This window comes from Sinocyclocheilus rhinocerous, unplaced genomic scaffold, assembly GCF_001515625.1.
Source record: "Sinocyclocheilus rhinocerous isolate Xijiao unplaced genomic scaffold, SAMN03320098_v1.1 scaffold40, whole genome shotgun sequence".
Lineage (NCBI taxonomy): Eukaryota > Metazoa > Chordata > Actinopteri > Cypriniformes > Cyprinidae > Sinocyclocheilus > Sinocyclocheilus rhinocerous.
In genome coordinates, this window is record NW_015624837.1 from 899,718 (window position 1) to 912,470 (window position 12,753).

Below are 12,753 nucleotides of genomic sequence, written 5' to 3' on the forward strand. Positions count from 1 at the left end.
TTTGGCTAGCTTGCAGTACACTTACCCTTCTGATTCTACAATCGTGCTGTAGGTCGAGACCCCTCTCATTGAGAGCTGGGTTTGTGCTCCCTCAGCTTAGGTAAACTACTGCTAGCCGTTCCAGCATTGGAACATGCTGTAGGTAGAGCTCCATTCTCGACTGAGAACTGGGTTTGTTGCTCCCTCAGCTAAGTAAATTATTGCTAGCTGTTCCAGCTTTGGAACATGCTGCAGGTCGAGCCTCCTCTCGTTTGAGAACTAGGGGTGTTGCTCCCTCAGCTAAGTAACTGCTAGCTGTTCCACCTTTGGAACATGCTGTAGGTCGAGCTCCCTCTCGATTGAGAGCTGGATGTTTGCTTCCTCAGCTACAGATTTACTGCTAGCCACTCCAGCATTATAAGCCTTAAGATCGAGTTGATGACTTCTCAAACATAGCGTTTTGGGATGCACCATTTCCATCTATGGGCTGCTCTTTCAGAGTGTCACGAGAACCCCTTAGAACGGTAGTTTAAAATCCATGTTATGGTAAGTGTGTCTTTGTACACTTTCTAAAATCCACACTGTGGTAAGTTTGCACGCTAGTACGTGACCTCTACCCCGGGCCCAGGAGTTCTGGCCCTAACAGCAGGGCTGTACAGTGCGACATATATGTCGCACGTGCTACGAAAAAACTAGTCTGTGCGATGAATAAATTTACCACTGTAGCACGCGTGCGATACAGTTTTGCATGTTCGTGCGTGAATAAATCCAACCACCCCTATAGATTTAAGTTAAGTTTCACTTTCCATAATCCGTGACCGACAGAGGAGCATCTTGGCGGCAGGGATTTAAAAATGTAACAAGACTCAAAATGACACAGGCAGAGTGAAAGACTGGATTTTTTTCGATCAGGTGGGGTACAAGTGATTTCAAAACATGTCAGCCGGTTTATATAGCCTATATCGTGTATATATTATTTATCTCGTATAAGATGCATTTGGTTGCTCTGCAGTAAAATGCTTCATTGTAGTAGCTACTACGGTGATGATCTCTTCAGCGCGCAGCGCGAGCAGGACAAACAACAATGCATAATTTGACTATGACTGGGACTGTCATATACATAACATTATAATGAGAATACTATTATAATAAAACGCTGTGAATTTTTAGAGTTTAGTTGCTGTGTTTCTGCACGTTGTTGCGTGAAGAACGCGTCCATAAAAGGAGTTCATTCAGAGCCGCGCAGACACATTCATGTGCAGTTTTGTGCAGATAGCCTATAAGTCGTAATATTAACGTAATGTTGTATAAATAACTAAGCGTATTCTATATGAGATAAATGAGTTAAATCCCATTGATTAAAAACCTGCTATCAAATGCTTCATTCTACTGGTCATCATCAGTGCGCGCAGCTCAAAACAGAAATGCAGAACATAACGTTATAATGAGAGCACTATTGTAAAAAGTGTTGTGAATTCTTAGGGTTTTGCTGAATTTTAATGTTAACTACCTTTTAACCAAAACATTATTTTTGTATCTGCGAGGCGTCCGATTTTCCCTGTGCGTCAGTATTTATGACTGTTGAATGTCTGACTTGACTCTTGGTAATGTATTTACAGTGATCACTATTTTCTGTGCATTATTGGTGGAGATTTTTCAGTGACTCTTCTGCAAATTCCATTTGAAGGTGGTGGCAAGTGATTGAATCATTGAATTGTTCACTCAAAATTTGTTTAACACAATGACTCATTTAGGAATGAAACACACCTACTGCAACAGGTACACTTCATCTATTTTCATTGGTGGAGCAAATAAAGACAAAGCAACTGTCAAATTTGAGCCCAAAATTATTCAACATTAACTGCTTAATTTTTAACTTTTGGATTAAAGCAATATCCCTTTACAATAACACTGCCTCAACGAGTTGTGCCTGTAGCAATTTTTCTCATGTGATATTGCTGGATATAACTAAATGTTATTTAATTAATGATATAAAATGTTTTTTTAAATGGAATGGAATGGATTTCCATGGACATGCAGATGCATGCAAGCCTCACATCACCAAGTACAATGCCAAATGTTGTATGGAGTGGTGTAAAACTCGCTGCCACTGGACTCAGCAGTGGAAACATGTTCTGTGGAGTGACAAATCACGCTTCTCTGTTTGGCAGTCTGATGGGCAAGCATGGGTTTGGCGGATGCCAGGAGAACGTTACCTGCCTGACTGTATTGTGCCAACTGTAAAGTTTGGTGGAGGAGGGATAATGGTACGGGTCTTGTCATTAAACTACTGTAATAAACACTTGTTCTACAGTGATTTGAAAAACATGAAAAAGCATGTCAGAGATTCTGTATGAGATTTCATTTTACATGATACATGTAACCACAACCAGTCCAGCCCTGAGGTCAAAGGTGACTGATCTGGATCAAAACATCTCCACACTCTCCATAGCAAGTATCAAACTCAGACATAGAAAGAAAACTCTTACAAATCCTCCAATAACACTACAGCAATACAGCTGCTCGTTTTATCCTGACAGCCTGTAGCAAACTCCTTATCACCTGAATTATAATCAGAGATTCTTTCTTCATGACTGTATAAATAGCACACTTTCATCATGGCTAAATAAATCAGCACTTAACACACTACATCCGGTGCATTTTACAAACAGTCACTCGTCTCAGTCAGGTCACAAAGAAAATGAGGTCTTTTCTTTTTGTTCTTTGCATAATGAAGAAATACCAGCAGTCACAGATCTGATTCTCTGAATAACAGGATTGCTATTAAAGGGGTCATATGATGTTGCTAAAAAGAACATTATTTTGTGTCTTTGGTGTAATGAAATGTGTTTATGCGTTTTAAGGTTCAAAAAACACATTATTTTCCACATAATGTACATTATTGTTTCTCCTCTATGCCCCGCCTTTCTGAAACGCGTCGTTTCAGATTTTGTGCCTGAATGTACTGTGATGATTAGATTTACTTAGGAAAACAAATAAGAGACATTTGTCTGGTCATATATATATATATATATATAGAGAGAGAGAGAGAGAGATAGATAGATAGATAGATAGATAGATACAGATTTGCTCACCAAGTCTGCATTTATTTGATCAAAATTACAGCAAAAACAGTCATATTTCACAATAATATTGTTTTTACTGTATTTTATCAAATACTTTTAAAATAACTGTTTTCTATTGTAATATATTTTAAAATATAATTTATTCCTGTGACGCAAAGTTGAATTTTCTAAAATTTGGTAAAAACCATCTGGGAATGATGAGACGTGAAAATTCAACTTATGTACTTTAAGAGCTTTTTTGTCTATGACCCCTTTAAAATATTCAATATTTTTTCCACCAGATGCTTGTATTAGACATGTACAACATGTAAAACTGCTCACTCTCAGCAGTCTATAAGATTTAATACTCTGTTGTAAGCTGCTCACAGTTCAAATCTTGCTTTGCATGTTCTAATTTTAAAGTCCCCCTGTAGTCAAAAATGTTATCCTTTAAAACTCACGCAAAGTTGAATTTTCTAAAATTTGGTAAAAACCATCTGGGAATGATGAGACGTGAAAATTCAACTTATGTACTTTAAGAGCTCTTTTGTCCCCAGAAGAAATGAGCACTATATTATTGTAATTTACCTTAAACAAGCTAAACACAACAAGACTGGTTAATAAAAGCACTGGTTAATAAACATAAGGAGCAGTACATTTACATGTACATTTAAAAACACACACACAAATAAATACTCCATTCTACATACGATCATAATCGTAATCGTAAACCCAGCTGGTGTGATCAAACACATTCAGATTATTTAGTGCTCTGTGGTCCAATCTGTAAATACACTCACAAATTAGTCATTACAATTTACTGCCAAAATGATAGAAGCACACATAAATTACTCAGTATGGTCTTCACACCACACGCTAACAAGCAAAAACACTCACCAATTAGTCATAACATTACATTGTGCATTTGGCTTTTGTCAGCTGGACTGATTCCAGCATGACTGCATCGTGTCAATCTTTACACCCCAATGTGAAAAAACACAAGCTGTGATAATTTATCACACTCACTGGCTTACCTACTATAATACGGTACGATCGTATATTCTGGCGAGCCGGCATTGAAACACTTTACGTGTGTAAATTAATTCATGGAGTGTGGCTGGTCTTTGAGGAGGCCCAGACTCTCACAGAGAGCGTTCTACAATGCTTGCAAGGTCGCTGTGAATAACAGCCGAGTAGTGTTTACTGTAAGCACATCTGAGGACATGTCAGCAGTGTAACGCATTGATTAGCCCACTTGCTGCTGGATCTTCAGTACTCGCTAAAAACTGTAAGGCTGTTTACTTGTATAAAGCTCTTGAAGAGGCAGTTGAACAATAAAGTGGCACCTTAAAAAGATGCTTAAAAAGACTAGACACCTCTTTTTAGTTTTTACCACCCAGCACTAGAAACCAGGTTACTTGCATCTGTTTGAGTGTTTGTGGGTCAAAAACAGTATGAGTGTTCATGATAAAGAAGAGGGGGAAAAAAACCTTTTAAAATCTAGTTTAATTCAAGTTATGAGAGAGAGAGAAAACATATATAAAATGTGCAAAATATGAAAATATGAAAGCAACACAATATACAGTGTATATATATATATATATATATATATATATATATATATACACATATATATATATATATATATAAATAAAAGTATATAAAAATTATATATAATTTATATATATATATATTCGCATTTAATAGTGAACAACATTCAATTAAGCGTCCAAACACATTACATTTAGTTCACATTTAAGTATATTTTTTAAAGTGTATTATTTCCATAAATTGTCCTCTTTTTATATGCTAAAATGTATGTCTGTTTCATTAGGGATCACATGACTTCAGTAATTTAATTATTTTAAATATGCTTATTTTTTATTATGATATCAGGACAGTGGTAACACCCTGACATTTTTGAGTTTATGGACCAGAAATTAAAACCTTGCTCATTATAGAAAAGTTGTATTCAAGTCAGAGTATTAATGAACTGCATTTTAAATGTATTTTTTAATCATTTAAAAAGTAGACACAAAAAATGAGTGTCATGTCTTTGACCCTTGTGTTTTAATGAGTAGCTTTCTGTTGAGTGTATGCAGTGAAATTAGTCATTTACTGCGTGATATTTCCTCAAGACTGCAGTGAGACACAAGTGCATACACAAGTTGTTGGCGCTCTTTAAACTCAATTTAAACTGCCAAGCACTCAAACAAACACTATATAACACTATCAAACAGCCACTATATATAGTAGCTGACTATATATCCTACCTGAGCCCCTGTGAGAGGTGTGACACTGAGAGGGCAAACAGGAGAGAATGGGGATAGTGAGCGTCCTAGAGGTGATGGAGTGAGGGAGGGCTGCTCTAAACGTCACACATAGGAGGAAAAGTCTCCAATAATGGGAAGGCCGACAGATGCTCCAGTTTCCTTGACAGAAATGGAGGTCAAGTGGAGATTTATGTAAAAGGGAAAACAGGCAGCGAGGGAGAGAAGAGGAAAGTGCATATTATGACTTTAACTAGTGGATGGGGAGGACAGAGCAGCAAAGCAATGATTTTACACAGACAGCAGAGAAAAGGAATGAGGCAGAGGAAGTGCCTTAAAACATTTGGGAAGGAGTGGTTTAGAGTGTTTCCCAGGCATTTTTGTCTTAGATGCTTCTACAGCACCATCAGTAAGGCTCAAGTAGCTCCTCATTAACACCAAACCAGTTCTCTCAAATGCTCAAAATCATTCTGCATTCATTTTATTAAAGTGTCCATCATTACAGAGACTACAGAAAAGCAGCAAAAACAAAACAAAACCTATATACACTACTGTATAAAAGTCTGGGGTCAGTAAGATTTTTTTTATGTTTTTGAAAGATGTCTCTTTATTCTCACCAAGTCTGCATTTATTTAATCAAAAATGCAGTAATATTGTGAAATATTATTACAATTTTAAATACAAGTTTTCTATTTTAATATATTTTCAAACGTAATGTATTGCAGTGATGGTAAAGCTGAATTTTTCAGCTGCCATTACTCCAGTCTTCTCTCTTCAGTGTCACATGATCCTTCAGAAATCATTCTAATATGCTGATTTGCTGCTTAAGAAACATTTCTTATTAATATCAGTGTTGAAAACAGTTGTGCTGCTTAATATTTTTACGGAAATTGTGATATATTTATTTTAAGAGTCCTTCAAAAGGACTTTTTTTTTTACAGTAATTTTAAATTTTACAAATTAAACAGTAGTGATACATGGCATATCAGACATGCTGGGAGTAAGAATCCTGAGTTATATTCGTTTTCACCAAGTTGCCCTAACTAGGCAGCAAGTTTTGTGCCAAGAGCTAAACAAAGCACACAACCAGTGCCCTAGGCTACTTAATTGACCATTATTTACCATTTATCTCTCAAGACGCTTGCGCTGACTAACTTTCAAGTCAAGAGGATTGGGAAAGGCTCGAGGTTTTGGCAAGCGGCGCTGTTACCGAAGCCAACAAAGACATCATCGGGCTCTCATGCCAAGCATAAATAAATAAACATCCAAATGAGAAATGTCTCATGCACTTTCTTAAAATGCACAATTTCTAAAGTCTTTGGCAGAAGGATCTGTCCAGTAGTCAGGAACTGATGCAAAGACAGATGTGTGTAATTCCACTTTATTTTTTGTTTTCACATAGAAATTAGTTTAAGTTGCTTGCTAATGTTTGGCGTGACCTGAGAACATTATCGGTTCAGTTTGAGAGATAAAGCCAGTGTGGCCTCAGAAGTTTCTGGCTAGAAAGCAATAACAACTGACAGATGCAATAATAGGCCTATGAGTATTAAAATATGAAAACACACACAGGTACAATGGTACTTCGTTGTATAAAACATAGTACAAGATTCACAGACACAAGAAAAGCATGAAGGATCTTCTTATTTGATTTAGATGTCATCTAATTATGAGCACCTTATTCACACAGTCTAAAAGGAGCAAAAAAAGACTTCTTTGATGTTGACTTCAAACCCATTTCCACCAGCACTTTAAAGCTAGACTGCTCTATTTTTAAGATGATACACTGCTGAGCATTCTACCTCAAAATGCCATTCCATTATATTCGGGTTTTGCATTTATTGCACAATGAAGTTTTGTGTAGAGCCAAAATACAGTAAAAGTCTTTCATCAAGGTAACTACAGAAATATAGCTAGATAAAACATTACCTTTTACACTTTAGCTCAATTAGCTGTATACAAATATCTGTACTTTCAGTGCTGAATTTAATGAAGATCTCAGTTATTGACCACTGAAGAAAGTATAGGCCTACAAGTCTGTGATAGCATGATAAACCAAAAATTACACTTTAAAGGGTTAGTTCACCCAAAAATGAAATATTCTGTCATTAATTACTCACCCTCATGTCGTTTCAAACCCGTAAGACCTTCGTTCATCTTCGGAACACAAATTAAGATATTTTTGATGGAATCTGAGAGCTGTCTGACCCTGCATAGACAGCAACAAAACTGAAATGTTCCCAAGTCCAGACAGAGACCAAGGAGATCGGTAAAATAATCCATGTGACATCAGTGTTCAATTCAATCAGTGACAACAATTTGTCTCCTCCGCATCACCCTGGTGCCATTTTGGAGAATATCTGCTGGACGTAAACAACGTATGCTGTTCTGTGTCAGTTGCGTCATGCCGGATACGCTGTTTCTGTTCAGATCAAATCACAACAACGTAGGAAATTATGAATGAACCACTGATATCATATGGATTATTTTACCGATCTCCTTGCTACGTTTCTGGACTTGGGAACATTTCAGTTGTGTTGCTGTCTATGCAGGGTCAGACAGCTCTCAGATTCCATCAAAAATATCTTAATTTGTGTTCCGAAGATGAACGAAGGTCTTACGGGTTTGAAACGACATGAGGGTGAGTAATTAATGACAGATTCTTCATTTTTGGGTGAACTAACCCTTTAATTGCAATGAACACGTTTTAGTACTGATAGCACTTCTAAAGCGAGCTGCACAGTTCTCTGCCTTTTTTATTTTTAAACTTCTTGAATAAGACACTTGCTCTTGTTGCATTATGGGATAGTTCAGGGTCCACCGGTTGCACACTTCACAATCTAAGTCATTCACTCAGGTATTGTTCGCCTGAATTTTCTAATATTCTGAATATATATATATATATATATATATATATATATATATAAACGGACGCGTAAGAAGAAAACGCTTTTAGAACTACTGGTTGCATGCAACGGCAGAAAATCAACGTCAGAGTTCTACGGGGTCAGTTCTAGATCCCAGTGATCCCTAGATCTACAGCCTACTTCATAAAAAATATTACATATTATTATATATACTATAAATATCAATCCACTTAAAATTTTACAGTCGTCGATGCAGAGTATTATTTAACTTGTCCAAAATGAGCGTTTCATTTGGCTTTTAAGAAAGATTTAACTACATTTATCTCAGAAAAACGGTCTTATCGTGACTATATGAAAGATGAGAAGGAATTTATTTTGCACACAAACGTAGAGAGAGAGCGCGCGCTCGCGTGAGATGCTGTAGCACCTTTAAAGCGATGACATCATGACAGTTGTGAGCCACTGATGACAGAGAGCCTTATCTTTAAGCAATAATCGCATCGTATAAAGAAAGCACGAGCCCAAGCAAACATAATGAATGGCATCGAAATCAAGCTAAATCGTCCGGCTAAACTGAACGCCTCCACACAAACGTGAATGCGGCCACTGCGCCTGTCTGCTGCAGAAGAAAAAAAACGGTCGCATCATATCTAGTGGATCAGACGTTAAGTACAACATGTCACGGACGATATTCCCCGCACGCGCCAGAACTATTCCTCACTTGAGAGCACACACTGTACTGACTGGCGTTATAACGCACTGCACCTATGATGATGAATCCTTATTAAAGAGCGAAGGATCAAAGAACGCAAATTGTGTCGATGACATCGAGCGTAGGAAGGAGGGATGTCGTTCCTGAGGGACGCACGGGGAGCCTGAGAAACCCGACGCCCGTCTCGCCAGCAGTCTCTCAGAGTTGAGCAGCCAAGGGAGGGTGAATGAATCCTCAGATGCACTGTGAGACTCGCCTCAGGAACGCACCGTGTACTTCCAGCGCCCTGCTGCGCATACTGATGCCACAGATTTCACGAGAGCACGATGTTCATTCGGAGAAAAGCACATGCTTAGAGTGATACTCGCATCCCATATGTTCTGGTCTGCACGGGTTATACCAGGTGACGGGCTATAGGAGAAACTAACGGGATGCTTACCTCCACACTTGTCCCATCTGGAGGATGTGTATGAGCGTCTGCCAGACCCACACTGATACGCGACAGCATCTGACCCTGCCGTACACCCCTGCGCTCGTGCCCGCCGTGGCTCTCCGGCCGCTGCTGAGACCCTCCACGGTGCCCAGGCCGCCCCCCGTGTAATCCTGCACGAACCACCTGAAGCTCAAGATCTGGACCAGCACCGACGGCACCAGCACGAAGAACAGTGTGAGTCCGAACCAGAGGTAGTCCTGCTTGACGTAGTAGTCGAGCGCGAGCCATAAGTCAGTGCCCACGTCCCAGAAGAAGACGAGGAGCGCGAGGACGATCCACAGGCAGTCCAACCACAGGCGCTCCTCGTGAGGTGGCCGCCTGACGTCTCTCCCCTTGCCCAGGAGGTAACGCAGACAGGCGCTCCGGCAGCCCCAGTAGCACGACGAGGTGTTGCAGCAGTGGCAGATGTGGAAGGAGCTGCCCTGCCGCGGGTCGTCCTCGCAGCTCCCCACCGTCTCGTCCAGGTTGTGCAGCTGGGCGAAACCGGTGACGACCCCCCGACCGTCGGATTTCGCTGCCATCTTGCTCTCCGAAGCGCACACCTCTGGTTTCCGAGGCTCGTGACGTCACTTCCCCGACACCTGTTTCTCCAGAGTACCCCTAATGAGGTAGCCATGGACTTGTGGGGTGACGGTGACGCCAGAGAGGCAGTGCATCCTCTTGCGTCGCTCCGGACGGGGAAGTCAGCGCTGTTCTAGTCCTCGAGTCGGCACAGGTCAGAGACGAACTCCTGGAAGCGGGTTCTTGTCACCTGCGCATTGTGTTTGCAGCGTCCCCGCACAGCGATCGAGCGGGACTGTTCCCTGAGACACCCGACGCCGCTGACTGGATGTCTCGACTGAACGGAGACGCGGATCCTTACTCATCTCGGATGCCACCTAGTGCTCGATTCAACACCTCAGGACTGGGGGATGCTGAGTGATGTAATGCTGTAGTGAGCACGCCGCTCGTGTTCTTAGCCTTTTCGGACATGATCAAGAGATGCTCACGTTGAAAATTTGCTCCTCGTCAGGTGGAACAATACTTTTGCATACAGCCTATGCATAATGCCTTTCACATTCTCCTCCTCCTCCTCTCTTCTGTGCCATCATGGCATCAAGATGATCAAGATTCAGTATAATGTAATAAACACATTTGAATGAGACTTAAACAAGATGTGCATACAAATCCACTCACAAAATGAATTTAATATAGGGCAAATAGATGGAAGCGCAGGGCGCAACTTGCATGTTTGCAGTCAGGTATAGGCCAATGCATCTATGCTGTCCTGTTTGTGACAAACAACTCTCTTCTGTGAAAACTAGAAAAACTCAGCACATTTGTAAACATAACAGCCTCTCCCTGGATGAAAGTAGCAATAAAGGTAGAGCACATCTGTAAAATGAGGCACGAAAAATGTTGTGACAAGAAAACTGTCCTTATAAACTGTCCTCACTATTTGTACCCACCTGTCTCTTCCTTTCTCCTTTGTGAGTGTGTTGTAAAGAGTTGGATTAATTAATACTTGTCTGTCTGTCAGTTCTGTTGTATTATTCTGCTGTTTAAAATATGTTCATCGTATCTCGTCGCAGTCAGCATTCAGATATTTCTAATTAATGACATTTGTCTTGGGCAACACTCATTTTCTCATGTTCTGTCTTTCTGCAATTTTGAAAAGTTTACTAAATATTCTTTTTATATTTTAAATATTAAAATAAGATTTATTTTGCATATAGGCTACCTTTTTCTGTGTTTGTGTTTTAAATTAGTTCACTCTTGTGACTTTTAACTATTGACAGCACACACTGATTTGCTCATTTAAGCTGATCTACACTCTTAAAAATAAAGGTGCTTCAAAAGGTTCTTCAAGCGATGCCATAAAAGAACCCTTTTTGGTTCCACAAAGAACCATTCAGTCAAAGGTTCTTTAAAGAACCATCTCTTTCTTGCCTTTTTGTAATCTGAAGAACCTTCTTTTGCCACAAAGAACCTTTTGTCAAACAGAAAGGTTCTTCAGATGTTAAAGGTTCTTTATGGAACCATTTAGACAAAAAGGTTCTTCTATGGCATCGTGAAGCACCTTTATTTTTAAGCTGGTCTCCCATACAACCCCCAAAACCTCTCTATAACACACCAACAGACCAGCCTGGTCAGATTTTGAGACCAAATAAGACCAGCAACCAGTTCAAGCTGGCTTCAGCAGGAATTTTGGAAAATTTTGGAGAATGGAATTTCGTTATTTACCAAAAAATTTCTCTCAATTGCAACTTTCTTGGTCTCCCAACTGGGTCAAACTGTACCCAACACCCCACATTCACATTGGATACATACCATTTATTAGACGGTGAACGTGATTTCACCAAGTACAACATGTTCCTGGATCAACATCCTTGTTGATCCTGGAACAACATTCCAGTTAACCAATCAGAATTGAGGGATTAGTTTTCAAGAAATGTCAGTTTTAGGCTTACAGTCAGGGTTATATTTTCAAGAAATGTCAGTTTTAGGCTTACAGTCAGGGTTATGCTTCTACACCCTTGTTAATCAGCTATCATTTCACACTGATTTTTAGGAATAAATTATGGGTAGGGTTAGGTTTAGGGGTAGGGATTGGGTTAGGTCTATATTTTTGGACAGTAATGTTGATCCAGGATCAACTAAAGATGTTTCTTACTTGGCAAAATCACGGCAACCTTTATTAGACTCCTAAATTCAGCCTTTATCCCTCTATGGGATATCGTCATTTATAAATGACGCTAAGAAAATTACATTTAAAATTCAATATTAATGTTCAACCAACAAAATTTTATTTTAGTGATGTCAAATGACATCCCCTTCAACCAGTAAAATTAAAATTTATTAGCCATGTGCTTCACATTTTTGGTAACTAAGTAGTAAAGGAGACATTAGCACATCACATGCTCTCAAGGCTCCAGAGTGAGCTCATTTTAGACTAGAAAATACATATAAATTCAAGTTATAAAAAATATAATTGTACATCCAAATGTGTTTTCTAAAGTTTTTTTGTCATTTTTAATGCACTTTTATAAAAACAACAACTCAAGAGACCAACAAATCTGAGCGTCATGCATAACTGACAAAGTCGTATTATGTGATGCATATTTTGTGTAGCTGGCACTATTGACCAGCATTGACGGCAGTGTAATAGCCTTTATGCATGTGTTTTAGGTTCATTTTTGTAAGATTTTTGGAAGATGGAGAGACAAATCTGTACTTATTTCAGAAAGTATTGATGATAGTGATATGAGTGCATCAGAAAATCAGGTTGTAGTAATAAAACAAGTTGTTGAGGACCAAGGAGGATAGAAGCAATGAGTGTGAGGGCAGTGATGAAGAATAGGTTGTTGTGGAAGTCAGGCATTTGGGTACA

The 12,753-nt window shown here is 39.3% G+C and overlaps 1 protein-coding gene across 1 annotated transcript in view; it reads right to left on the reverse strand.

Moving 5' to 3' along the window:
• LOC107746102 (XK-related protein 6-like) overlaps positions 1-10,990 on the reverse strand; it is a 50,475-nt gene extending 39,485 nt beyond the window's left edge. The window contains exon 1 of the mRNA XM_016560189.1: positions 9,330-10,990. Within this exon, the coding sequence (XP_016415675.1) occupies positions 9,330-9,904 (575 nt within the window). The 5' untranslated portion in view covers positions 9,905-10,990. The remainder of the gene's footprint in view (positions 1-9,329) is intronic.
• Between the last annotated feature and the right edge of the window lie 1,763 nt (positions 10,991-12,753).